Consider the following 26,366-nt stretch of genomic DNA (forward strand, 5'->3'; position numbering starts at 1 on the left):
TACATTTCACCAGGAAACTGATGCAATACGTACAACAAACCACGTCAAAATTATTTTGCAAAAAATGTTGGCAAAAATTTATTTAGCAGATGATAAATGCATTTAAATTGTCTTTCTCTTCTGGGAAAATGGATAAAAAAAAATAGTGATGACTCATCGTGCACTATACAGATTTGTGTCCAATCAGATGCTCTCTACAATTAAAATGTTCCTCTGCCTAGCACTTCCTGCCACTTACTAGCAAGTTTAAATAATGGTTTACAGATGTGATGTTAACTAAAGGCTATTGTCTATTTAAAATGAAAAAAAAAAAGGAGACAAGAAATTCAATATGTTTTGTCCAAACTTTATGTTAATGAAAATATCAAGCCATTGTGCCAAGTGTTAATCAAGCCATTTCATGGGGTTTTTAAGCTAACTTTAGCTGGATTTTCCAGCAGTAATGTTGGAAGAAAGTCAAGGGTGTATTAAATTTGTCTCTCACACACTTTCAGAGCCTGAGCGTTCACGTCGCAGCGTTTGCAGTGGTGTGTGTGGTGCTGTGTGTATGTGTGCCTCTTCTCCTCTGTATGCCATGTTTGCCGGTGGTCCGGCGGGGTGAAACGCCACTTGCGCTCTTCGTCTGGTTCATGCTCTTCATCATCGCCTTCGTCTTCATCTTCACTGGAGGAGTCGTCAATGCCTGGGAGCAGGTCAGAGACTTACAATGATACTGCACTGTTTACTGCTCATATATTATTAGTTTAGAAGCACACCACCAATGTGGAAGTACACTTTAGTTAAAGGAATAGTTAACCTAAAAACGATTAACTATCTGGTCTATATGGCAGTGGTTCTCAACTGGTGGGTAATGACCCAAAAATGGATTGCTGGTTTGTTCTGATAGGTTCACAGACAGCAGGGGGGAAAATGCACATAATAAAATGCATCTAACCATATAATTGTGCAAAGCTTGGATAGCAAACTTTTAATCAACTATATAGTCTGATTAAACTACAGTATTTTGGTGCAAGTTCATCTGTCACTTGGTAGAAGCTCGTAAAATTAGCCAGATGTCAACATGGACAGGTTGTGTGTCATGCTTACCTCTTAGAAAGCAATGAACAAAACTATCAAAGGTGAAAGAAAATAAGAGCCAGACTACATTAAATACAGGTTGCAATGAGGATAAACATGATTTGTACCAACCACAATGTACTGTGTGCCAAGAGCATGAAACCACTGAAATACAAGAGTACTGTTCAGAAGCAGGCACAATGCATTTTATAAATTCGCACTCAAGACCCCACTATACTTTAAGCAAAATCGAAGAACGAATGGGTGTGACATCATTTTGAACAAACTCTGGCTAAAAAAAGGTGTTTTTGAGTTTACTTTGGTGGCTGCCAAACACAATCTTACTGCCATTGGTCCTCGTCATCAGTAGGTGTGACCTATTTCACTGACTCGATTCTTTTGATTCCGTTCACCAAAAAGATTCGTTCAGATTCGTTCATTGATTCTTTCATTGACAGTACCAGCAGTAATTCATCAAATAATGATCGAATGATGGAGAAGACCTTTTTAACCTGCATATATCCAGATTTATGATGTAGTCAAGCACACTTTTAGAAAGCTAACGAGATGATTTCTGTGTTTGGATCACAGTAGTGGTGTGAAGCTGTACAGTCCACATCCTCACATCGTCCACTATAAAATGCTCAGAACTGACCCCCAAGATCAGAATTGTGCCACGCAGATTGCATTTAGCACAGATTTTGTGGCCACGTTTGTGCCGTTGTCTGAGAGATAAACCGCTAAACCATTTTTAGTGGATTCCTCCCACAATGTTTCATGTTGAGAACATTTTTGTTTACGCTTCTGTAAGAAACTATTTCGGTACTGTGTTGGGTCGCCACTTTATCTCCAATGTAAAATCTGGGTCCTAAAGCAAAACTCCTTGAGAACCACTGATGTAGTGTATATAAGAAACTGGAAATTTTCCCGTTCAGCATGTGTAATTTGTTTGTTTTAATTTTTCTTCAGGTGGCATTCTTTCTATTCCTCTCATTGTCTGTGTACACTGTACTTCCTCTTAAACTCTCATGGGCTTTGAGTTTTGGCATTGGAGCAAGTGTGTGCCATATTATCGTCATCAGTGTGTATGTATCTGTCACCAGCAGAGAGACAAGCGACCTGGCAGGGCAGGTAACATGCACACATTCAGATATGCATGCAACAGCACGTACACCAACACAAACATGCTACACGAACACATGAATAACTTTCTAGTTGGAATAAGGAAATGTTGTATGCAAAATCTGCGTGGTAGAGGTGGTTGGTTGACGCAGTTCTGAGTGTTATTCTGCTAACTCATTTTCCTGTTGCCACACTAATTCTAAACTTCTCTGTATGTGTGTCTCAGTTGGTGGCGAATGCAGTGTTGTTTGTGTGTGTGAACACTGTGGGTGTGTTTCACTTGTGGCACACCGAACACGCTCGCAGGAAGTTCAGCAAAAAACGAGAAGATTTCAGCCAAAACCGCTCCACACATGCCAAGAAGAAACGCGACCAGGTACACACACTCATATTGTGAATATATGCACATTAGAGATGTGAACGGATAGTCTTTATTCGGTTAACCGTTCAACGCACCCGTTTTCGAATACCAAAATCACTATTAGTTTATTCTGCACATCCAATAGAGGTCTTCAACCTGACCTGAGCCCGACGGGACCTCAGAAACCAGGTTTGGGTCAGTTTAGGTCTAGTTACGGTATAGGGCTAGGGACCAAGTTAGGGGCTGTTCACATGTTTTTTTGCATACGTCTGTGCCATGGCCGGGTCTGGGGGGGGGGGGTTCATGAATGCTTCCGGTTAACCGAATATTACAGATGGTTATCATGCACATCAAACACTGTAACTGCTTTTCAATATATCTTTTTTAAATATATATATATATATATATAATATTTAAAACATATATTTTATTTAGTATTTAGTACTCTCTTTTTTTCTCACATAATAGAACCATTTACATGTACACTCAAATCAAAGTTTCATGTACATTTAGTGAGGTATTTCTACTCCTCTGTGAAATTCGTTTTATTCTGCTGTCACCCTTGAAACGTTTTTTAACAAAGTCAGTCCAGAATCAATTTTAGATTTTTTTATTTTTTTTTTATTATTATTATTAAAAATGGATCTTAGATATCTTATATACTGTAGGTTTTTAGTTATTTTGCCTGATTTTATATATTTTAACTTAGAATTCGCCATGAAAATAGCCATAGAAGCTGGCATATTGTGTGTTTCATTTAAAAAAAAACAATCACCCTGTTATTTTGCGATTTGTTTCTTTTATATGAAGGGTAACACGTTACTTAATTGTGTGATTCTTTTTTTCACCATCAGTTGAGGTGCTTTCTGTACCTGAACGGGACATGCATTTATTATATTCATATAAAGTGTTTTGTTGTTGCGAATTCATCCTTAAAAAATAGTTTGCATCCAATGACTATATAACCCTGTATAGACATCACACTGCTTGCAGTGCAAACAGCTTCTTTAAAGGTGCACTCAGTAATTTTTTCTCCATTAAGAAATGAACTGTAATTTTGAAACATATGTTTAAAATCATGAGCATTCACATGACATGAGGACTCTGGTCATATCAGTAACCTTATAAAAGCTGTTTTATTTTACATGGAGAGGGGTGACCTCATGGGGGCTGCCATGTTAGAATCACATGACCAGCTGAATACTACCAAAGTCTTTCTAGCAAGTCAGTCGACTGTCGGGCAACTCTGGAATGCTCTCGGGAGGCTATTTCCAGTCACGCCAGTGCAGCTCTTACTTGAATGGAGAAAGACCAAAATCTAAAAAATGGTTGGTCAAGATTACAATCAAAGAGCATATTTTAAATCAGCAATAAAATCTCCCAATACTGGAATCATGAATTGTGATTCTTTACCTCATATTACATTAGAAAATGCAATTTTCCCGGCTTATATAGCTAATGCACATGCATGTTCTAAAACTGATTGACAGATGATGTCTGTATCTAAAAGGTGATTGGCTCTTTTAACTGTAAAACGGGACTTTTTTTCTACATCCGTTGACCGTTGGGCGTTCAGAGGTTCTTGGTTGAGCGTTCCAATTTCTCCCATTTATTTTAATAGAAGTGGCCCGTCTCTGCTAAATAATCTCTGATACTACTCACTTAATCTCAGTAACCATCTTGTTAATGGACACTTTCACTCTTGGATTAAATTAATCATGGCTGATTGTGAATAGTGAATTTCTACAATGGCATCTGTAACTGAAAACTATTGATTTTGAATGATGCTGCATCCTCACCACTAGGTGTCACTGTAAGTCCAAGATGACATGAGCAAAAAGTTACTGAGTGTACCTTTAATTATAATAGGAGCTATCTAGTCTTGTAGTGTCAGCGTACAATACTTGCTTGCAGTTTAAACGCGCTGTTATGTGCACTGTGTAGGCCATTATGGTGAAGGTTCTCAAATGTACGTCAGTAAATAAGTTAAATACATAGAACAGTACATTCTAAAAACGTTATGACATAAATTCAGAAAGTAACATGTTACTTTACTGTTACTTTCAAATCTGTAATCTGTTTGTTACTCACAACACGTTACCCCCAACATTAAGGTTAAATACCGATAAAGGCAGATAAAGTGCTTGTTATAAAAAAGATATCTGGCTCTTCAAAGCCATACTCAAAGCTGTTAAAACACACATACCTGTGACCGCAAATCAAATTAATTCAATATTAATGCACATCTTATGTTTGCTTGGCAATCATAAACAGCCTACAGTGCGGCTAACGAATCATATTGGCTTGGTGGAAAATTGTTTATTGTGTTTATTATTTGATTATGTTTATAGTTTTTATTGTTTATTTTATTTTATTTATTTTTTATTAAAATGTAATGCATTGTATATATCTTTAACGAGTTACCTCACATGTGCAGGAGCACCTCCTTCTGTCAGTGCTGCCACGGTACATCGCCTTGGAGTTGAAGTCAGAAATCGTCAAGCGTCTGTCCAAAAAATGTTTCGCAGAAGAGAACCCAGCAAATTTCCACAGTCTTTACATCCGACAACACAGAGATGTCAGGTGTGACAACACACACACACACACACACACACACTTATGTAGCTACAATGTTTAAATGATGACATACCACAGACTTTTATTGTTTTTATTAGATTCAAATGTTTTATCGAATTAATTACATGATGTGTCAATTAATCGAATTAATCACATACCAATATTTACTGAGAAAGACACCCAAATAAAAATAATGTATAGACCGTAATACATTACATCATATTGCATCAAAAAGCATTTCGACAGTACAAAAGTGAATTTAAAAGTCAAAATATTGTTTGAGATCCCTGCATACTGTTGTTCTAGCTCCAGCTGTCACCGAATGCTATAGCGTGTCTGTTAAGGCTGAGCAGCCTGCTTCTTAGTTTGAGGAGGTGTGTTGCCTGTACAGCTGGAGTTGCGCTGACTGCCCCCTGCTGCATCAAGCTGGTACATTTAAGCTTGAATTGCTCGGATGGTAGGAACATTAAAGGTGCACTAAGTAAGATTTTAGCTGCCTCTTACTCATCCCATCTGTCCCAGGACTTGTGGTTTGGACTCTATACTCACACCCATCATCCTGGATACTGGAAGTTTGTTTACCAAATGCTGCCGCTTAACACCGAATATGTCTGTGTTTTTGTCCGTCTCCTAATACACACATCCCTATTTTGGACATTCTAGTGGGTTGTTGCGAACTAGACTGTGATCGGGGCAGCGACAACTCGTAAGCTCTCTTCCCCGGCTGAATACTGCTATGTGCTCGCTCTTGGCGTCTGATGTCGCGCCGCTTATCTGTGATTCGCGCCGTGAGACCTGCAGGTTGTAGCAGTTTGTTTCATGACTCCAGCAGGGACTTCATGTTTAGACATTTTATCTTTCCACTTGCACTCTCTCTGTTCGGACTGTCTGGTGGATCACACTCCTGCTGATCAATGTCATCATTCTGGACTATACAGTTGACTCAGGCTCCATTGTTGTCTGTAGTAAGTGTATTCTGTTTGTGTTTGTATTTATTTTACATATAATTAATCGACCAACAACCCACTAATGTATTAAATTGACAGCCATAGTTCCCTATCTGTCACTCACTCGACGTTGGTGTCGATGTAGTGATACTAGGGGTCACTCTTGGGAGCCCGAGACACCTCTGGTCTTTGATAAAAGGCCAATGAAAATTGGCGAGTGGTATTTGCATGCCACTCCCCCGAACATACGGGTATAAAAGGAGCTGGTATGCAACCACTCATTCAGATTTTCTCTTCGGAGCCGAACGGTCATGCTCGCTGAGCTGAATACTACTGTTCATTCACCTGCTGGATCTGACGGCACATTTCAGCGGCTTCTCCCTCCTCTGCACTGGTGCACTGCAGAGAACGCCCCTGGGTGCTTCGGCAGAAAAACTAGAGAGTATATTTTCTGAAGGAGCATTTTTCCCCTCTAAAAGAGTATATATTTCTCTAAAAGAGCGCACACACGGAACGTCTTTTTAAAGACGCGTCTTTTTAAAGATGCTTTTCCGATTGTGTGTTATTCCTGGTCGTGCTCATTATCTCTTGCCTTCTAACGGTCACGATCACTGTCTTTCGTGTCTGGGCACTGCTCACGCGGAGACAGCGTTCGTGGATGGTCACGTTCTCATTGCGAGAATATGTCCATGGCAACGTTGCGGTCGCGGCTCGCCTTCGTAAGAAAGCGAGCCACCCCAGAGGCTCCCGCCTTGGTCCTTTTACCCACGGGTTTGAGGCCAGCGCGGCTAGCACTGGGGGCGATTTGGGGACCCCAATGGGACCGCCTCCGCCGGGTATCCCCCCGCGGACCTCACATTCCCCAGCACGCTCGTCTGCCCAGAGCGGGCTTCCGGGTGAGTCTGCCGACTCGTCTCATGGCGAGTTCGACCTCTTATTTGGAGCCCGCGAAAGTGATGAGCTCTCGAGCGCAGCATCGGAGAGCGGGCTCGTCCAGTCGGAAGCCTCAGCTGGGCTCCTCCCTTCGGGGTCGATCACCCAGTCACAGGCTGACGCGGAGATGACGACATGCTTTCCCGGACAGCCGCGAGCGTCGGTTAGAGTGGATTTCACCGCTCTTCCCTGAAACCTCGCGGCTCGGTGATTGGTTCCTGGGCTCGCGGCGCCGCTCAAAGCCACGCCCCGCCCCGTTCCTTTCTTCCCGGAAGTGCATGAAGGGCTGACAAGGTCACGGGAGGCACTTTTTACTGCCCGGTCCCGATCTTTTCAGCTTCCCCGCTCTCACTACCCTTGATGGTGGGGCGGCCAAGGGTTATTCGGCAATCCCCCAGTGGATAAAGGCGCTCGCGGTGCACCTATGCCCGCAGAGCGCCGCCACCTGGCGCGGGTGCCCAAAGCCCCCGTCCAAGGCCTGTAGGTTTACATCATCTCTGACAGTTGAAGCCTACGGTGCAGCTGGACAAGCCGTCTCCTCCCTGCACACCATGGCTCTCCTGCAAGTCCGCCAAGGCGCTAAAGGAACTGCACGAGGGTAGTTCCGCCCCGGGATTGATGCAGGAACTGCGCTCGGCGACTGACCTCGCTCTCCGAGCGACGGAGGTCACGGCGCGGTCTCTCGGGCGGACGATGGCCACACTAGTGGTCCAGGAGCGCCACCTTGGCTCAACCTGGTCGAGATGGGTGAGGCCGACAGGACACGATTCCTTGCTGCCCCCATTTCCCAGGTGGGCCTATTCGGCGACACCGTCAAGGACTTTGCCCAACAGTTCTCGATGGTAGAGCAGTAGATGGATGCTAGCCGGCATATCCTGCCCCGGCGCGGCTCAAGATCCCGCACCCCATCTACTCATCGCCGAGGGCGTCCCCCTGCGGTGACTGCACCGGCTCCGCCGCAGCCCCCCCTCCAGCCCGGCCCCGGCGTGGAGCCCACCGCAGGAAGCCAACGCCACCCGTTTCACAGCCGGCACCGAAGAACCCACGGAGGTCTTCGAAGCACCCCTGAGACAGGCGACCCAGGGACAACAAAACCCGCTGCTCTGGAGCTGGTAAGCAGATCTTCATCTTTTTGTTACCTTTTGCATTTAATTGCACTGCATGCTCAAGTGGCTGCAGTACTCAAGAGCTCAGCAAGAGTGGTTTCCTTGTTCCCTGGGTCACATATCCGGTGTGTACGGCTGGCATCACGACCACCGTCCACCACTCCATTTGGCAGGTTGGCGCTCCAGCGGCGGTCTCCCCGCCCTGAGCACCCAGCTGTGGCACAAATCTGCCCCCGATGTGACAGTCCCCACGGGTCACGAGGACAGGTCTCTTCCTCCCCCGTCCCAGGCTGTTCCGGGGGTGGTCACAAGGAGCCAGGTAAGTGCTTCAATGTCCTCGGACTCAGCACGGCCACGATGTGGTGTGGCACCTCGAGCTCCGCCCCACCGCGAGGCCCCACCTGCCGGTACATCCGAGGATGTTGTCCCTTTGGTCCCCCTTGCGCGGAACGTGGACGCATGGCTTGCGCTTTCCAGTCCGTCACGAGGGCTGATTCGGACCGTCCGACTCGGCTGCGCGATTCACTTCGCCGGGCATCCGCCCAGGTCCAGCGGTGTCCACTTCACCTTGGTGAAAGACGGAAACACTGCTACCTTGCGTGGAGATCGCTACCCTCCTACGGAAGGACGCGAAAGAACCTGTCCCTCCAGCCGAGATGAAGAAGGGGTTTTACAGCCCCTACTTCAATGTACCGAAAAAAGGCGGTGGGTTGCGGCCAATCTTGGACCTGCGAGTACTGAACCGGGCCTTACACAGACTCCCATTCAAGATGCTGACGCAAAGACGCATTCTAGCGAGCGTCTGGCATCAAGATTGGTTCGTGGCGGTAGACCCGAAGGATGCGTACTTTCACGTCTCGATCCTTCCTCGACACAGACCCTTCCTGCGGTTCGCGTTCGAGGGTCAGGCGTATCGGTACAAAGTCCTCCCTTTCGGCCTGTCCCTGTCTCCTCGCGTCTTTGCGAAGATCGCAGAGGCTGCCCTTGCCCCGTTAAGGGAGGTGGGCATTCGCATTCTCAACTATCTCGACGACTGGCTAATCCTAGCTCACTCTCGAGATGGGTTATGCGCACACAGGGACCTGGTGCTCTCACACCTCAGCCGACTAGGGCTTCGGGTCAGCTGGGAAAAGAGCAAGCTCCTCCCGGTTCAGAGCATCTCTTGTCTCGGTTTGGAGTTGGACTCAGTCTCCTTGACGGCGCACCTTACGAACGAGCGCGCCCAGTCGGCGCTGGCCTGTTTGAAGGCGTTCAAACAGAAAACAGCGGTTCCACTGAAACATTTTCAGAGGCTCCTGGGGCATATGGCATCCTCGGCGGTGGCCACCCCGCTCGGGTTGATGCATATGAGGCCGCTTCAGCACTGGCTCCAGACTCGAGTCCCGAGATGGGCATGGTGCCATGGGACACACCGCGTGGCCATTACGTCGGTCTGTCACCGTCTTTTCAGCCCTTGGACCGACCTCTCGTTTCCACGAGCAGGTGTTCCGCTAGAACTGGTCTCCAGGCACGTCGTGGTCACGACAGATGCCTCCAAAACGAGCTGGGGCGCTGTTGGCAATGGGCACGCAGCCACCGGCCTCTAGACGGGTCCGCGGCTGCGTTGGCACATCAACTGCCTCGAGTTACTGGCAATTCTGCTTGCCCTGCGGAGGTTCCGGCCGTTGATCCAGGGCAAGCACGTGCTAGTTCGGACAGACAGCACGGCAGCGGTAGCATATGTCAACCGCCAAGGCGGTCTGCGCTCCCGCTGTATGTCATAACTCGCCCGCCGTCTCCTCCAACGGAGTTAGCAGCACCAAGTCGCTGCAAGCCACTCACATCCCAGGCAACCTCAACACTCTGGCGGACGCGCCGTAACAACAGGTTACCCTCAAGGGAGAGTGGAGACTCCACCTTCAGGTGGTCCAGCTGATTTGGAGTCGATTCAGTCAGGCACAGGTGCACCTGTTCGCCTCCCAAGAATCCTCCCACTGCCTCTCTGGTACGCCCTCACCGAGGCCTTCCTCGGCATAGACGTGCTGGCACACAGCTGGTCCCCTGGCATTCGCAAATATGCGTTTTCCCCAGTGAGCCTGCTTGCACAGACCCTGTGCAAGGTCAGGGAGGACGAGGAGAAGGTCGTCCTGGTAAGCACCCTACTGGCCCGCCCAGACGTGGTGCTCGGACCTCACGCTCCTCGTGACAGCTCCCCCCGGGCAAATTCCCCTGAGGAAGGCCCTTCTTTCTCAGGGAAGGGGCACCATCCGACACCCGCGCCCAGACCTCTGGAATCTCCATGTCTGGCCCCTGGACGGGACGCGTTCACTCAGGCTAGGGCTCCCTCTATGAGACGCCTGTATGCCTTTTAAGTGGCGTCTGTTCGCTAAGTGGTGTTCTTCCCATCAGGAAGACCCCCAGAGGTGTGCAGTCAGATCAGTGCTTTCCTTCCTGCAAGAGAGGTTGGAAGGGAGGCTGTCCCCTTCCACCTTGAAGGTGTACGTTGCTGCCATAGCAGCACACCACGATGCAGTCGACGGTAAGTCCTTAGGGAAGCATGATCTGATCATCAGGTTCCTAAGAGGCACCAGGAGGCTGAATCCCTCCAGGCCGCACCTCGTTCCCTCATCGGACCTCTGTAGTTTTTCAGGGTCTACAGAGAGCCCCCTTTGAGCTTTGCAGTCAGCCGGGCTTAAGGCACTCTCCTTGAAGACTGCCCTCCTGACTGCGCTCACTTCCATCAAGAGGGTAGGTGACCTGCAAGCGTTCTCTGTCAGCAAAACATGCCTGGAGTTCGGTCCGGGCTATTCTCATGTGATCCTGAGACCCCCGACCGGGCTATGTGCCCAAGGTTCCCACCACTCCTTTTAGGGACCAGGTGGTGAACCAGCAAGCGCTGCTCCAGGAGGAGGCAGACCCAGCCTGTCGTTGCTGTGTCCGGTGCGCGCTTTACGCATCTACTTGGATCACACGCAGAGCTTTAGAATCTCTGAGCAGCTCTTTGTCTGCTTTGGTGCACAGCGGAAAGGAAGCGCTGTCTCCAAGCAGAGGATCGCCCACTGGCTCATTGATGTCATAACTATGGCATATCTCGCCCAAAACATGCCGCCCCCGGTAGGGCTACGAGCCCCATTCTACCCGTGGTGTAGCGGCTTCTTGGGCCCTGGCCAGAGGTGCCTCTCTAACAGACATTTGCAGAGCAGCGGGCTGGGCAACACCCAACACCTTTGCAAGGTTCTACAACCTCCGGGTGGAACCGGTTTCGTCCCAGGTAGTGGCACGCAACACAAGTGGATAAGCCCGGGATAGCCGGCCGGGTGTATCGCTTGTACATAGCGCCTTCCACCTCCTTTTGAGCTGAAGATGTGTGCTGTTAATTCCCAGTAGTGTTCACAAAAGTTGTTCCCTGGTTGACTTCCTCCAAGCCCTGTGGCAGTCGAGTTTTTGGAGGGACTCGCTGCCGGCCCAGTACACGCGCTAACTAAGAGCCCGGTTCTGGGGTAGGTGCTCCGCATGTGGCGGTTCCCTGTAAGGCTAACCCCATGCGATCTATATCTTCCGCTAGTTTGTTTCCCTGCTGGCAAACTGCGTCTTCCTTGGGCAGAGCCCCTCTGCCCCAGTCTCTATGTTGTAGTAACTCCTCCCCCATGGGGCAGGATCTACCTTGAAGGCTCTCCACATTGTTGGAAAGATCATGTGATGTATTCTTCCACTTAAATATCCCCCCCCCCTCTCTTGGGGCGAGGTGTGGTCTCCGCGGTGTCCTCCCCTTGGGAGGGACACCCCCCGACTAGACCTGGCGGCCCAGTCGGATAATCCCCCTTCTTTTTTAGGGAGTGGAAAAAGAGAAGGGGAAAGAGGCCACGACTGGGTTAAGACTGTCTCTATCTCTGGGTAGTCGACTTGTCCCCAAAAAGGGCCGTTCGACACTCATAACTATGTTGGGGGAGGTTACGTGTTGACCTGGTGCGCTGGCTATGAGGCACACAGCAAGTCTGCCCACCACACACCGCCAGTTCAATGTAACACAGTCTAGCCTTGTGGCATTTTGTATAGGGACCCCTAGTGTCACTACATCGACACCAACGTCGAGTGAGTGACAGATAGGGAATGTCATGGTTACTGGTGTAACCTCCGTTCCCTGATGGAGGGAACGAGACGTTGTGTCCCTCCTGCCACAACGCTGAACTACCCGCTGAAATGGCCAGACCTTATATCGGCTCCTCAGCGTAAAACCTGAATGAGTGATTGCATACCAGCTCCTTTTATACCCGTATGTTCGGGGGAGTGGCATGCAAATACCACTCGCCAATTTTCATTGGCCTTTTATCAAAGACCAGAGGTGTCTCGGGCTCCCAAGAGTGACCCCTAGTGTCACTACATCGACACCAACGTCTCGTTCCCTCCATCAGGGAACGGAGGTTACACCAGTAACCATGACGTTTTTTTTTATATATATATATATATATAAAGCTAATTATAATGACTACAGACCAACCAAACTCCTTCACAGACGTCTCCAAAAGGAGGTTTTGTCAGATTAAGCTCACTTTTTGGGACATGTTTGTACACAGAATATAGCTTATTAAAATGATAAAATATATTAAGTAGTCAGCCACACACACAAACACACACATGTGCATCATAGACTTCTATTGTTTAATATAACGTTAATAATTACCAACCCTAAACCTTAAAAGATAACTTTTGGATTTTTAGAGTTTATTAAAATGAATTGTTTTTCCAAATGAAGATATCGCCAAAGGGACACATTGTCAGCTTTAGTTCACTTCTATTAAGTGTTATGAAGTAAAAACACACACCGTTGTAATTTCGTCCCATCTTTCGCAGTATCTTGTACGCTGACATCGTGGGCTTCACACATCTCTCGAGCACCTGCACGCCCGAGGAACTGGTCGTCATTCTCAACAAGCTCTTCGGCAGGTTTGACGACATTGCAAAGGTGAAGGAAAGCTCTCTGTTGTTGATACTGTTTGATTTTCAGTTTTTTCCATATACAGGGCGTGCATTGGTCTGTTTAATGTTTTAAAATACTCTTTCTCTTTGCCTACGTTTTCTTGGTTTCTCTCTCCATGTAGAAAAATGAGTGTTTGCGTATTAAAATTCTTGGGGACTGTTATTATTGTGTGTCGGGTCTTCCAGACCGAATCCCTCATCATGCTCGCAACTGCGTTCAGATGGGTCTGGACATGTGCACGGCCATAAAGTGAGTCCAGTGTTCATTTGTAAAGCATCTTGCCTCCAAACAACTTTGTTTCTTTGTTTTTTTCTCTATCTTTTTTTTTTTTTTTTTTTTTACATTTTAAAAGTACTGCATTCATGTTCGGCTGTTTTTGAAACAGCATACTACTCTTACTATTTCTGCAGTATATAGCATGTACACTATGCACAGTATGCAAATGTTTTGTATGCTTGACAACCAAGTATATTTTCTAAAATGTACTGTAGGTTATAAAATGTTTAGAGTTGCCTACTGTTTCACTGACTGTTCTTTTTTAATATTGTAGATTGTATACAGGGTATATTGCACTGTATTCTGTATGTTAGTATTACATTATAAACATGTTTCTGGCCTTGAGGGGAAGTTATTTTTGACCTTTGACCCTTGCAGTAAGCTGAGGGAAGCGACGGACGTGAACATCAACATGCGAGTGGGCGTGCACACTGGTAACGTGCTCTGCGGCGTGATTGGTCTGCAGAAATGGCAGTATGACGTCTGGTCAGATGACGTGACTCTGGCCAATCACATGGAATCTGGAGGAGTGCCGGGGTATGACATGTTGATGTTTTTCATTTGTTCACAGTGTAAGGACTGAATATTCTGCTACCGAGACATGTTTGTAGGAATTCCTGACAGTTTATGGGAATTACAGGACTTAAAATACAGGTTTTATTCACATTTTTTAACAAAATATCAGGCTGACACACCATCATAAATAGTATGCAAGATTAGAGTTCAATACGAGATCAATACATTGCTTATATGTGGCCGGTTCGATATTGTCTGGAATATTCTGCCAATTGAAATTAGGCAACACATTTTTAAAAAGCATTTGAAGACATTTTTTCTTGCTTTTGGGTTTGCATTTTATTTTATCTTTTAATTACTTTTGTGTAAATAATTTTTTTCTTTTTATTATTATTGATTACATTTTTTATTTAATTTGTATTTTTTATTTAGTTTAGTTATTTATCATTTTTAACACTTTTATTTATTTTAATGCATTTAATTTCTGATTTGAGCTTTGATTTATGAAAGGTGCAATACAAATTATATATATATATATCTTTATAAACATTTTACAACTGTGATAATTTCGTATTTGCCACCAACACCAATAACATTAGTATAAAAAATAAATAAATAATATATATATATATATATATATATATATATATATATATATATATATATATATATATATATATATAATTTGTATTGCACCTTTCATAAATCAAGTGAAGCTCAAATCAGAAATTAAATGCATTAAAATAAATAAGTGTTAAAAATGATAAATAACTAAACTAAATTAAAAATACAAATTAAATAAAAAATGTAATCAATAATAATAAAAAGAAAAACATTTATTTACACAAAAGTAATAAATATATTATATATATATATATATATATATATATATATATAAGCCAATAAACATTTCCACTTGCCCAATTAACAGAAGTCTGGACTTCAGAGTGCACGTGTTATGTTTTCAGATGTTTTTGAGTAAATACTGAGTGAAAAAAAAAAATTAGCTTTTAATATCTGCAGTTTGTGTACATTTATCACATGTGCAATTATTAAATTTTATTTATGTAATGATATATATTGGCCACCTTTCTCTCTAAAATTCAGCCACTGAAAACCCCATATCGGTCGACCACTAGTTAGAATCTGTGTGTCCCAAATCAAAGTCCAATATAATATGTAAAGGTGCCTGGATGGTCTGCTAATTCCAGTATGCATCGTTCCATGCATTTTGGACTAATATTAGTTGATTTTTTTATTTTAGAATTAATTTTTATTTAAATGTAAGTAAATGCTTTTTTTATTATTATTATTAGCTGCTTTAAAGTAGGAGAAATGTACAGCTGACAAAAAATAATACTGTACATATTATCTGTATTGTAATACTTAACTGACATTAGCATAAATTAAAGTGAAATATCATAAATCTATGTTGTAACACCAATACTGAGGCGATTTCAGTTACGTTTGTAAGAGTTCAACATAATGTTAAACACATTAAATTTAACAGAACATTTTGATAATAGAAAGTCATTTCTGTTTATTATTTTAAAATTGTATGATAATTTGTAAGAAATCACCCCTCTATCTTCGATCTTAGGAGAGTCCACATCACAGAGGAGACATTGGGTCACCTGGATGGGCAATACCAAGTGGAGGAAGGAAATGGGGGGAGTCGGGTTTCTAGTTTAAAGGGAAGGAAAACATACTTAGTAATTGATCCAAACTCCAAAAACCCCTCAAATACAACACCAGAGGTGATTATTATTAATATTAGTTACTGAACACATAGATAAACCTCAGTAATGTCTGTTAGATTTCTGCTTAAAACAAGAAGAAGATTTTGTCAATAAGAATTGAAATATAAACTTAATTCTCTGAAAACAAGTCTCTTATTATCCGCAATTTTGCTTTTTAAGTAAATTTCTCTTGTTTGAAGGATGTTCAGGAAAACTGAACTGAAATATAAGAAAGCAATTAAAATTATGAAAATTATTTTGTAGTGTATATCCTGCTTTCACCATGGTAAAGATTGTTTTGGCCAAAATACCTTTATACATTTTTTTTTTTTTTACAAAAACTGTGATAATTTCGTATTTGCCGCCAACGCCAATAACATTAGTATTTAAAAATGTTTTATTAAAATAAACACATACAGTTTATTTTACTGTTTTTAGGAACTGTATATCATAAATATAATATTTTGTTGGAAACTGTACCCTTACAAACAGTCTAGAGTTCTGGCAAACTAGACGCAAACTTGCAACTCAGTATTTTCACATGCAAATGAGCTTGTGATTCACCGCAAACGTTTGCCAGAGGTTTGCAGCTCTTCACCGGTAGTGTTGAACCGGCAGTAAACCTTTGACAACAATGGACAGTCTGACACAAAACTCATTTGCATGTGAAAATGACTAGCAAAATTTGGCGAATCAGTGGCGAATTTGCGGCACGTTTGTGGTAAATTAGCCATAAACTCTAGATTTTTGTAAGTGTGGTTACAATGTTTTTTTTAAGGTTAATAAAGAATTTTTGTTAGATCGTTAATTTTTCGTTAGTCACTATTGTTATTTTACTTAATATAGAGTGAACTTTAACTACTAATTTTTTTTATTAAAAACTGATGATTTAGACATTAACGGCGGCTCTGTGATTGTTTTCTTGTCTGTACCTCATGTTTCTCGCAGACTCATGAACTGAAAGTAAACAACAGACAGAACGGACATCTCAGAGTGTCTGTGAAAATGTCGCAGTACCTGCAATCCTGGAAAACCGTTCACCCGTTTTCTCAGCTCAACCAACCACAAACCTCACTTGCAGTTCTGCCCACTGCCCACAGCAGCGTCAGCCAACCACAGCCGACAACAGTGAGTGTCAAAATATCACTGTACCTTTAACAATGAGTTTCATATATGTCCACATTAAAACATAAATGAAGCATATTCATTCCTGTCTTTCATTTATTTTCTTGTCAGCTTGAGAGCACACAAGCAGCTGTGGACATTCACAGGTGAAAATAAAACATTCTTTTTGTTTGTTTCTGATTTGCATGAGGTTCTTGTAAAGAGCACACGCAATCTAATTCTCATTCATTTCCTTTTCTCAGGTCTTCACAAGTGCTGGAAAATGCATTGACAGACACATTAGACTCTCCGGATGAAGGGTAAGAGAAAAAGACTCATCGGAGTAAATCTGTCAAAAATGATCTTCGATTAAACATCGTCTCTTCGTTCTGCAGGAGAAGAGTGAAGCTGAACAGTCTGATGTTATTTTTCAATAATCTTCAGGTGGAGAAAGAGGTGTGAAATGTTTGTGGTTATAAATATGGCTTTTTATTCAATAACGGCATGTTGGTCATGCTTTATTTTCATGTTCTGACTGTGTGTGATTGTGTGTGTCAGTATTCTTTAAGTGATGTCCAGGGGCTGCACTACTCTGTCGGTTGTTTGTCCATCATCTTCATCACTGTGTTCGTGGTTCAAATGCTCACCTCACAAAAGTCAGTGTTGTTCATTACATTTAAATAATGTCAATTTACTTAAATTTAAAGACCCCATGAAAAGACAATTGGAGTTTTGTGGCTTTTAGTCCAAGCTTTGAGACAATCCAACATAGTCTTATGACAGCTCATAATAATTCGTACAAAATGGCGAAAACGTGTGAAATCTTATGACTTGGCTCGTTCGAAAAGGTACGACTTTTATCTCATAGAGATCGACCAATCAACAAACAGAATTTCAAATCAATACAATACAGGCATACGATTTTAGCTAGCCTCCTTTCCAAAACTTTACTTAGGTTTAGGTTTGGGTTAGGACAAACTTAAACGTAGAAACAATTGTAATATAATCTTTTGTTGGTTCGTTTTTTAAATCTTTCTCATTGGTAGTAGACGTCGTATGTTTTTGTACGAGCCAACTCATACGATTTCTTACGTTCGTTGGTTCGTTTATTTCTCTCTATTGGAGTTAAAGTTGTGCGTTGTTCTACAAGTCAACTCGTACGATTTCTTACCATTTGTTACATTCGTTCATTTTGTTAATTTTTCTCTATGGGAATAAAAGTTGTACGTTTCTTTTACAAGCCAACTCGTACAATTTACATTTCTTGCGTTCAATGGTTCGTATTGTTGATTTTAGTAACAATTTAGTAGTAGAAGCTGTATGTTCTTGTACCAGCCAACCAGTACGATTTATTTCGTTCATTGGTTCATTTATTTTTCTCCATGGGAGTAAAAGTTGTACGTTGTTATAGAAGCCAACTCGTATGATTTCTAACCATTTCTTACGTTCATTGGTTCGTTTTGAGACCGCTTCAGTGTTAGGTCAGTGCGAGAGTGCCATGAAATGCATGGCACCATGACAAATTACGCCTACTGGTGACTCATCGCTGTTTTGCCGCGCTGATACAGTGGAAGAAAGCCATGTTTTATCAAACGGGCCTCACGCTAAGGCAAGTGACCAGACACAATGTGGTCACTACGGACGGATCCAACATGGGCTGATGAGTCCTGTGCGATGGGCATCCAGCTTTCGGCACCTGGAGGGGTGCAAAACTGAAATGACATATAAACTGCAAAGAGTTGCTGGCAGTATCTCTGGCTCTGAAAGCCTTTCATCCAGAACTCCAGTATCGGCATGTGCTTATCCAGACGGCAAAACATTAGTGGTGGCTCATATAAACTGCCAAGGTGGAATTCGTTCACATCCGATGTTGAATCTGATATGCCGTCTTCTCTGGTGTCACAGACATCTCAAATAGGTCCAGGCAGTTCACATTCCCAGACGAATAAATTACAGGGCCGTTCTGCTCTCGCGCCAGGGCGTTTGCCCGGAGAATGGAAACTCCATCCTCAGGTGGTCCTGAGAATTTGGGAGACATTTGGGAGAGCGGAAATGGATCTGTTCACCTCCCGGTAGACCACACAGTGCCAGTGGTGGTACTAAGCCAGGTTCTGCTGGGAACGGACACCTTAGCCCACAAATGGCCAGTGAAGAAATGCAAATATGCATTTCTTCTGATCTGCCTGATACACCAAGTGCTGTGCAAGATCAGAAAAGATCGGGAAGCAATGCTATTAGTTTCGCCGAAATGGCCCAACCAGCCCTGGTTTCCAGAGCTGGTCAAGCTACTGGAAGCTCCACCATGGCAAATCCCACTGAGGAGAGATATACTCTCTCAGTTGCAGGGCACCATCTGGCATCCACAGCCACAGCTGTGGAAGCTACACCTTTGGCCGTTGAACGGAACACGGGTGAAAAGGATGGATTATCGCACACAGTGATTGACACCATCACAGAAGTCAGAGCCCCCTCTACCAGGCGCCTGTATGCACTGAAGTGGTGAGTCTTTTCAGAATGGTGTTCATCATGGAAAGGAAACCCAGCAGATTGCTCTGTAAACGTGATGCTTTACTTCCTTCAAGAGTGCTTGAGTTAGGGTTTATCCCCATCAGTGCTGAAGGTGTATGTTACAGCTATTGCGGCAAATCGCACCCCAGTCGCAGGCATTTCGATAAGCAAGCACAATCTTATGAAATTTCTTACAGTCCCAGTATAGGACCTGTCCTTGGTCCTGAAAGCTCTGCATGGCTCTCCATTCGAGCCGCTGGAAATGGTTGAGTTGTGTGTTCTCTCATTTAAGACCACATTACTACTGGCCCTCACTTCAGTTAATCATGTGGGAGATCTCCAAGCTCTTGCAGTGGAGGATTCCTATGTAGAGTTTGGTCCAGGCTTTTCAAAAGCCATTCTGAAGCCTAAACTCAGCTACATTCCTAAAGTTTTATCCACCCCGTTCAGAGCACAGGTGATAACTTTACAAAGCTTTCTCTCCCCCTCCCTTTTAGTCGGAGGAAGAAAGTCTATTGCACATGCTCTGCCCAGTGCGAGCATTGCGCATTTACATTGAGCGTACATGCCAGCTTAGGCTGACGAGTCAGCTCTTTGTGTGTTTCTGAGGCCGATCCAAAGGCAGAGCAGTCTCTAAACAGATGCTGTCTCATTGGGTCATAGATGCTAATAAGTTAGCATACAAATCACAGGGCTTGGAATGCCCTGTGGGGGTTAAAGCCCACTTCATAAGGGGCAAGTCTTGCTCTTGGGTGTGGGTAAAAGGTCTTTCCTTATCAGTCATCTGCCAGGCAGCAAGTTGGGCTTCCCCATTCGCTAGATTTTATAATCTAGAGGTTTCCTCCCTGTCTTCACATGTGCTTTCTGTGAAATGGGATTGAGCTATCATACTCACAATGAGTAGTGCTGAAGCAGTTGCCTTAAAGACATGAATGTTGTTAGTTACAACTTTAATTTATGTTACAGCTTCGCTCTTAAACCACATATAAGATTGTTTTCCGATTTTTAAAACACTTTTATCTGGGTTATTCAGTACCATAGCAGCTTACTGCTCATGTGGCATAAATCCTTTTGTATACTCCCCAAAGCAGTTAGTTACAGCTGGAAAGATTTACTGAGGGACTGTTGGTCCCTAAGGATGTTTTATCTGCCTCCCGGAAATGTTAGGCAGTTATTGCATTGATTTATCACTTTAATAGGAAGAGGAAGATTAAACTCTTCTTTATATTGATTTAAGGTGCCCCATAGGGTGGCCCCATTCATAACCATGATCAAAGGACTGTGAATTCAGTCCTCCCTCCAAACAGTTCATCACCTCATCTGAAGTGAGTTCTATGGAGAAGATTGGTAGACTATGGCAGTGTTACTATGTGTCACTTACTGTCTAGGACTCTTCCTCACTCATGTGGGGAAACTGATTTTCTGTGAACGGTCTACCATATTTTTGGGAGCAAGCGCAGCGAAATCAGTATTGTGGCGCTGTTCTATAGGGACCCCTCATCGTCATTTGACAGTAATGTCAAAGTGACCGACTTGAAAGGGAGTAACGTCTAGTAACAGTAATGTCTAGGTTACTGTAAACGTAACCATGGTTCCCTGAAAGGAGTAAACGAGACGTTACCTGTCCTTGCCACAATACTGATTGCCGCTGAAAAGGTTTTTTTGAGATCCTCTCACCTCTTCAGTCGAAAGTCCTGACTAGCCTGTCTTTTGACCGGCCTTATATATACACACTGAGCATGGGAGGCAGGAGTTCACAAGACATCTGCCAATCAAAACAAGTTACTGAGATTTGTTTTAATTTATTGCATTTTTCCTAGATTTCACAGAGGAAGATTAAACTCTTCTTTATATTGATTTAAGGTGCCCCATAGGGTGGCCCCATTCATAACCATGATCAAAGGACTGTGAATTCAGTCCTCCCTCAAAACAGTTCATCATCTCATCTGAAGTGAGTTCTTTGGAGAAAATTGGTAGAATATGGCAGTGTTACTATGTGCCACTTATTGTCTAGGACTCTTCCTCACTCATGTGGGGAAACTGATTTTCTGTGAACGGTCTACCATATTTTTGGGAGCAAGCACAGCCAAATCAGTACTGTGGCGCTGTTCTATAGGGACCCCTTGTCGTCATTTGACAGTAACGTCAAATTGACCGACTTGAAAGGGAGTAACGTCTAGTAACAGTAATGTCTAGGTTACTGAAAACGTAACCATGGTTCCCTGAAAGGAGGAAACGAGACGTTACCTGTCCTTGCCACAATACTGATTGCCTCTGAAAAGGTTTTTTTGAGATCCTCTTGCCTCTTCAGTCGAAAGTCCTGACTAGCCTGTCTTTCGACCGGCCTTATATATACACACACTGAGCATGGGAGGCGGGAGTTCGAAAGACATCTGCCAATCAAAACTGCCGTGATGGAAAACTATTCAGAGAGATCGGGGCTCTCGGGAACAACCCTAGTCGTCATTCGACAGTAACATCTCATTCCCTCCTTTCAGGGAACTGGGGTTATGTTTACAGTAACCTAGACGTTCGTTATTTTCCCAATTGTCGATTGGTTGTGAATAAAGTGACTGTAATTTAATAATTTTGAAAGTGTCATTGCTTTCGTCCATGAAACAAGCTGTCAAGTGTAGTTTTAAATGACTGTGATTTCAGATAAAAGGTTATTGGCTATTTAAAATAAATAGGAAAAAATTGTTTCAATAGGAAATACATCAACTCAGGAAAGAAAATTGCACTTATGTCATTTCATGAGGTCTTTAACCTAACCCACATTTGCCCATACTTCCCTTGCTCACTGTAATGAAGTGTCATTACATAACACTTTTCATACATAAATACTTTCATAAACTGACCTGTCTTAAAAATGAAAATAGGAAGTGTAGTAAAGCAGAAATCTCTCTCGTTCTCTTTGCATGTACAGGAATTTTGCATTGGCAGTGTCATACGGTTCGACCTTCCCTGTGCAAATATTGATTGTTCTTGTGGTCTGCACGAAATTCCTGAAGGTACAAGTAACCACTATAGACACTTAAGGAACATGTTCCCCCAAAATTCAGATTAGTGGTCAACCAATGTGGGTTTTTAAAGGAATAGTTCACCCAAAAAATGAATATTCTGTCATTATTTACTCACTCTTGTTTTTCCACACCTTTTATGCTTTTATTTTTCTGTGCAACACAAAAAGAGAAATATTTATGTTGCAGTCAGTTTTATTCACTGTACTATAGTAATGCACCAACTCTACCTACTCTGCTGTCCTCCTTGAGACATGAGACATTGTGAGAGTTTTATGCCTCTGTTCAAACTACCTCCAGACGTGAGCAAGTTTGATAAGTCTCTGATTAACGTCACATCACAAAACTCAACATCGTCAATTCATGCAATGCCATCTTTAAATCAATTGCAAAGCACTGTAGGAAATACCTCAGCTTCATGTCAGGGTGGATTTTTCCCTCCACATTATGCATTTAAATTGTTTAACGCACACCTAGCCGTAGATTATCCCTTACACATTCTCTGGTGGAGAGTCTATAATGTGTTATTTGTATGTTACTCTTTGTCTTAGCACTGGGACTCGAAGATTCCCCCCAGCATGCGTTGGGTGTCGCAGCTGTCGGATGGAGTGGCCACCAGGGCGGCACTGCGGTTACTGCTGGTTTTTCTATGTCTGCTTATCACACTGCTCATGGCCATTCTCAACATAGTGAGTGAACACACACGCACAAAATACCTTCAAAAACAGTTACAGTAATTCTGACAGGACTGTCTATTCAGATTGCTTCTATGAAGTCTTGTCTATTTTGTTCATAGGTTTTTATCCCCGGTGATATCTGCTTGAATGTTTCCCACAATGCAACAGCACTAAACACTCTCCATCTCTACACTGTTCCGGTGAGATTTAGCATGTTGACAATATTAGAAACACATAATAAGTTATAATTTCATTTTGAAGTCATACTCAGCATTTGTCAATTATTTGTATTAATAATCTGACTCTCATCTTGTGTGTGTGTGTGTGTGTGTGTGTGTGTGTGTGTGTGTGTGTGTGTGTGTGTGTGTGTGTAGTATTATCTGTATTGTTGTCTGTTGGCGATGTTGGGTGTGATAGTGTTTGTGCGAGTGTGTGTGTCTATTAAAGTCTTCCTCCTCACACTCGCTGTGGTGGTCTACCTCGCTCTCTTCCTTCATGTGTACGCACAGCGCTCCGAGTGCTACATGAAACAACTCTACACCAACAACAGCATGTAATAAGACACGCACACAAACATTTTAATAAACTGCATTTTTGAATTTTTACTTTTTGCTTTGGAATTATGTGCACTGATGATTCAATCACAGTCAAACTAGGAATTTATATATATATATATAATCACAAGTAAATAGCTTCAAGTTTGATGTCATGTTGACTTTAATGCATTAACTTTTGCATCCATTATTTGGATGCTGTATCTGTATTTCTTTTGCATTTTAACTTCATGAACAGCTTAATTGTTGTACAGTTTATTACATTAATGTGTGTGTGTGTGTGTGTGTGTGTGTGTGTGTGTGTGTGTTAGACCGGGAGTTCTTAAGGAGCCCAGGATCATGTCAGGCATTTGGCTGGTCATCTTCTACTTGACATCCCTTATTCTTGTCCGACAGGTAAGAGTGTAAGTGTGAGTGAGTTTGTATGTCTGTATTAGTGTCTGTATTTGGTAATAAGTGTACTGCAGTTTTGATTGTATGCATATGATTGTGATTTGAGCAATAGTTTTGCATGTATGTGTGTGTGTTAGGATGAGTTGGGCTCTCGGACAGAGTTCCTGTTGGAAAAGCGTTTTAAAAAAGAGACCGAAGAGATGGAGACAACAAAGAATGTCAACAAACTCCTCCTGCAGATTTTACTGCCAGAACATGTCACTGATTTCTTCATCGGAAAGGACGTCCCAAACCATGTAAAACACACACACACACACACACACACACACACACACACACACAGACCCACTACTGCCCATTAGTGGTATCAGACCCTGTTTACACCTGTTATTAACATCAGTTCTAATTGTAGAATTCATTAATACCATCTGATATTTATCTATTTAATTATTAACCATGGTTTTACTACAGTCATTGTTACTACAATATAACTATAGAAAAACAAAACAGTAATTTTCATGAGGATTAAACAAATAATTTGACAACAAACAAAACTAGCAAAGCAAACAAAAGTTGAAAACACAATGGAAATAAATCACAGCACAATGAAATGAACAGAAAATAAATATTTGTACACAATTTTTTTGTGTTGTAGCTGATTTCTGTTGTGCTGTGGCTTTTCCGTTGTGTTGTAACTTTTATTTGCTTTGCTAATTATTTTGTGTTGTACACCCCTGGGTCACCGTAAGTTTGCGATACAATGTGACAAATGTAGCGTTTTGTGACGCTACAGCACTACTCATTGGAAAATACAGCTCGTTGCTAGAAAAGCAACACTATTGTGAAAATAGCTGAACTACCGTCACGCTGCTTAAAAGTTAGAAGCATCGCTAATTTTATTTAACTACTCCGTAACACTGTATCTTATGGTAACAGTATATATCATGATATACAGTAACTATTTTGGCTGGAAATATTATATATACAGTATATATATGTTATTAAATATATTTCAAGGAAATTATATTCATATATGGTAATGCACACCATAAGATAATATTATTCCTTACAAATGAATCATAAGTCAGCGTCACATTATGTAACACTTGAGTTCAAAATAAAAGACTCAAAAAAATAAAACTAGTATTATAAAAACGGACAGTTCCTACTCTAAATTCTAATTGGAAGAGCCGCATTCAAAGCCGCTGTAAAACAGCCAATAAACACACACCTGTGACCGCACACCACTTTAAATTCCATATGAATGCGATAAGTAAAAATTAAATAAAAATAACGGTTTTGCAATAAATAACGATCTTCACTGGAATGATCCCGATATTGATTCTTAAAATCGATCTAAAGATTGATCTTTTACTTTTAGCCTACGTTAAAGTTCACTTCATTTTTGGTTGTTTGATTGCAGGAGAGCTGTATAGGTTGTACTGTAGTAATTAGCAGTTTCGTGCTAATTTTAGCCCCCTTAGGAATTTCCTATAGGTTTTTATAATGTCAGTTTTAGATTTATGAGTAACATAAAGTCTGTGGTTAAAATTACTTGAAGAGACTTTTACGTGACGTTCTAGATCATTAATTACACACAGTCATATCTTAAATGTTCATTTTGAAGCTACTGCGTTTTTCAAAAATGCATGTTTCTTTCACAATGCTAACTAAGGACTACAACTACCATCAGCATATGTGAGCTACTTGCTTTATGTAATGGATGACTGTTGTAGTCCTTATTAAGCAACGGGTTAGCAACATCCATTTTGGGCCATTGTTAATTGTTTATATTAATATTTTCATAATGTACCAATTTACACATGTGTTGTGAAGTGATGTGTGCGTCTCTGTTTCAGGATCTGTACAGCAAGTCTTGTGAGTGTGTGTGTGTCATGTTTGCGTCCATACCGCAGTTCTACAAAGAGTTCTACAACGAGAGCAGCGTTAATAACAACGGACTGGAGTGTCTCCGCTTTCTCAACGAGATCATTTCAGACTTTGACGAGGTGATGGATGAATAGTCTTTCTGCCAGTTTTTTTATTTGTTATTTTTTTAACCTAACCATCTTTTTTTATTCTCTTTTAGCTTCTTAACAAGCCAAAATTCAGCGCCGTTGAAAAGATTAAAACCATTGGCAGCACTTACATGGCTGCTGCCGGACTGACCAATCCTGCGAAAGGAGAGGAGCGGCATGTAAGATCGCCTGACCAGTCAGAATGCATTCGTCCATGTTTTTTTTTTTTGTTTTTTTTTAAGGACATGTTGTGTTTATGTAAATTCACTCTAATGTAACCATTTTCATCAGTTTAACGTGCATTGTTTTTACCGTCTACAGGTCTGTGATATGTCCTTCAATCACGTTCGCAGCATGCTGGACTTTGCTATTGCTCTGATGGGACGACTGGAAAATATAAACATGCATTCCTTCAACAGCTTTAAACTCAGGATAGGTACTGCAGACTCTATAGACAAATATATCATCATCTACCATTAAATATGTAGGAGTACATCTCATG

General features: G+C 42.6%; 2 protein-coding genes across 3 annotated transcripts in view; both read left to right on the top strand.

The window, feature by feature from the left end:
- LOC127447729 (uncharacterized) overlaps nt 1-11,832 on the top strand; it is a 30,063-nt gene extending 18,231 nt beyond the window's left edge. Inside the window, exon 2 of the mRNA XM_051709770.1 lies at nt 6,350-11,832. Within this exon, the coding sequence (XP_051565730.1) occupies nt 8,158-10,017 (1,860 nt within the window). The 5' untranslated portion in view covers nt 6,350-8,157 and the 3' untranslated portion in view covers nt 10,018-11,832. The remainder of the gene's footprint in view (nt 1-6,349) is intronic.
- Nucleotides 1-26,366, top strand: part of LOC127447521 (adenylate cyclase type 4-like) — a 43,093-nt gene that overhangs the window by 11,418 nt on the left and 5,309 nt on the right. For both annotated transcript variants that reach the window (XM_051709457.1, XM_051709463.1), the window contains exons 3-24: nt 495-692; nt 2,026-2,187; nt 2,405-2,554; nt 4,977-5,122; nt 12,933-13,044; nt 13,181-13,308; nt 13,714-13,872; nt 15,452-15,608; nt 16,539-16,718; nt 16,827-16,861; nt 16,958-17,014; nt 17,090-17,150; nt 17,253-17,350; nt 22,129-22,213; nt 22,774-22,911; nt 23,019-23,099; nt 23,274-23,452; nt 23,765-23,849; nt 23,984-24,142; nt 25,706-25,855; nt 25,936-26,043; nt 26,186-26,300. In XM_051709457.1, coding sequence (XP_051565417.1) covers nt 495-692; nt 2,026-2,187; nt 2,405-2,554; nt 4,977-5,122; nt 12,933-13,044; nt 13,181-13,308; nt 13,714-13,872; nt 15,452-15,608; nt 16,539-16,718; nt 16,827-16,861; nt 16,958-17,014; nt 17,090-17,150; nt 17,253-17,350; nt 22,129-22,213; nt 22,774-22,911; nt 23,019-23,099; nt 23,274-23,452; nt 23,765-23,849; nt 23,984-24,142; nt 25,706-25,855; nt 25,936-26,043; nt 26,186-26,300 — 2,743 coding nt within the window. The remainder of the gene's footprint in view (nt 1-494; nt 693-2,025; nt 2,188-2,404; nt 2,555-4,976; nt 5,123-12,932; nt 13,045-13,180; nt 13,309-13,713; nt 13,873-15,451; nt 15,609-16,538; nt 16,719-16,826; nt 16,862-16,957; nt 17,015-17,089; nt 17,151-17,252; nt 17,351-22,128; nt 22,214-22,773; nt 22,912-23,018; nt 23,100-23,273; nt 23,453-23,764; nt 23,850-23,983; nt 24,143-25,705; nt 25,856-25,935; nt 26,044-26,185; nt 26,301-26,366) is intronic.

The sequence above is a fragment of the Myxocyprinus asiaticus genome, chromosome 1 (genome assembly GCF_019703515.2).
Source record: "Myxocyprinus asiaticus isolate MX2 ecotype Aquarium Trade chromosome 1, UBuf_Myxa_2, whole genome shotgun sequence".
Taxonomy (NCBI): domain Eukaryota; kingdom Metazoa; phylum Chordata; class Actinopteri; order Cypriniformes; family Catostomidae; genus Myxocyprinus; species Myxocyprinus asiaticus.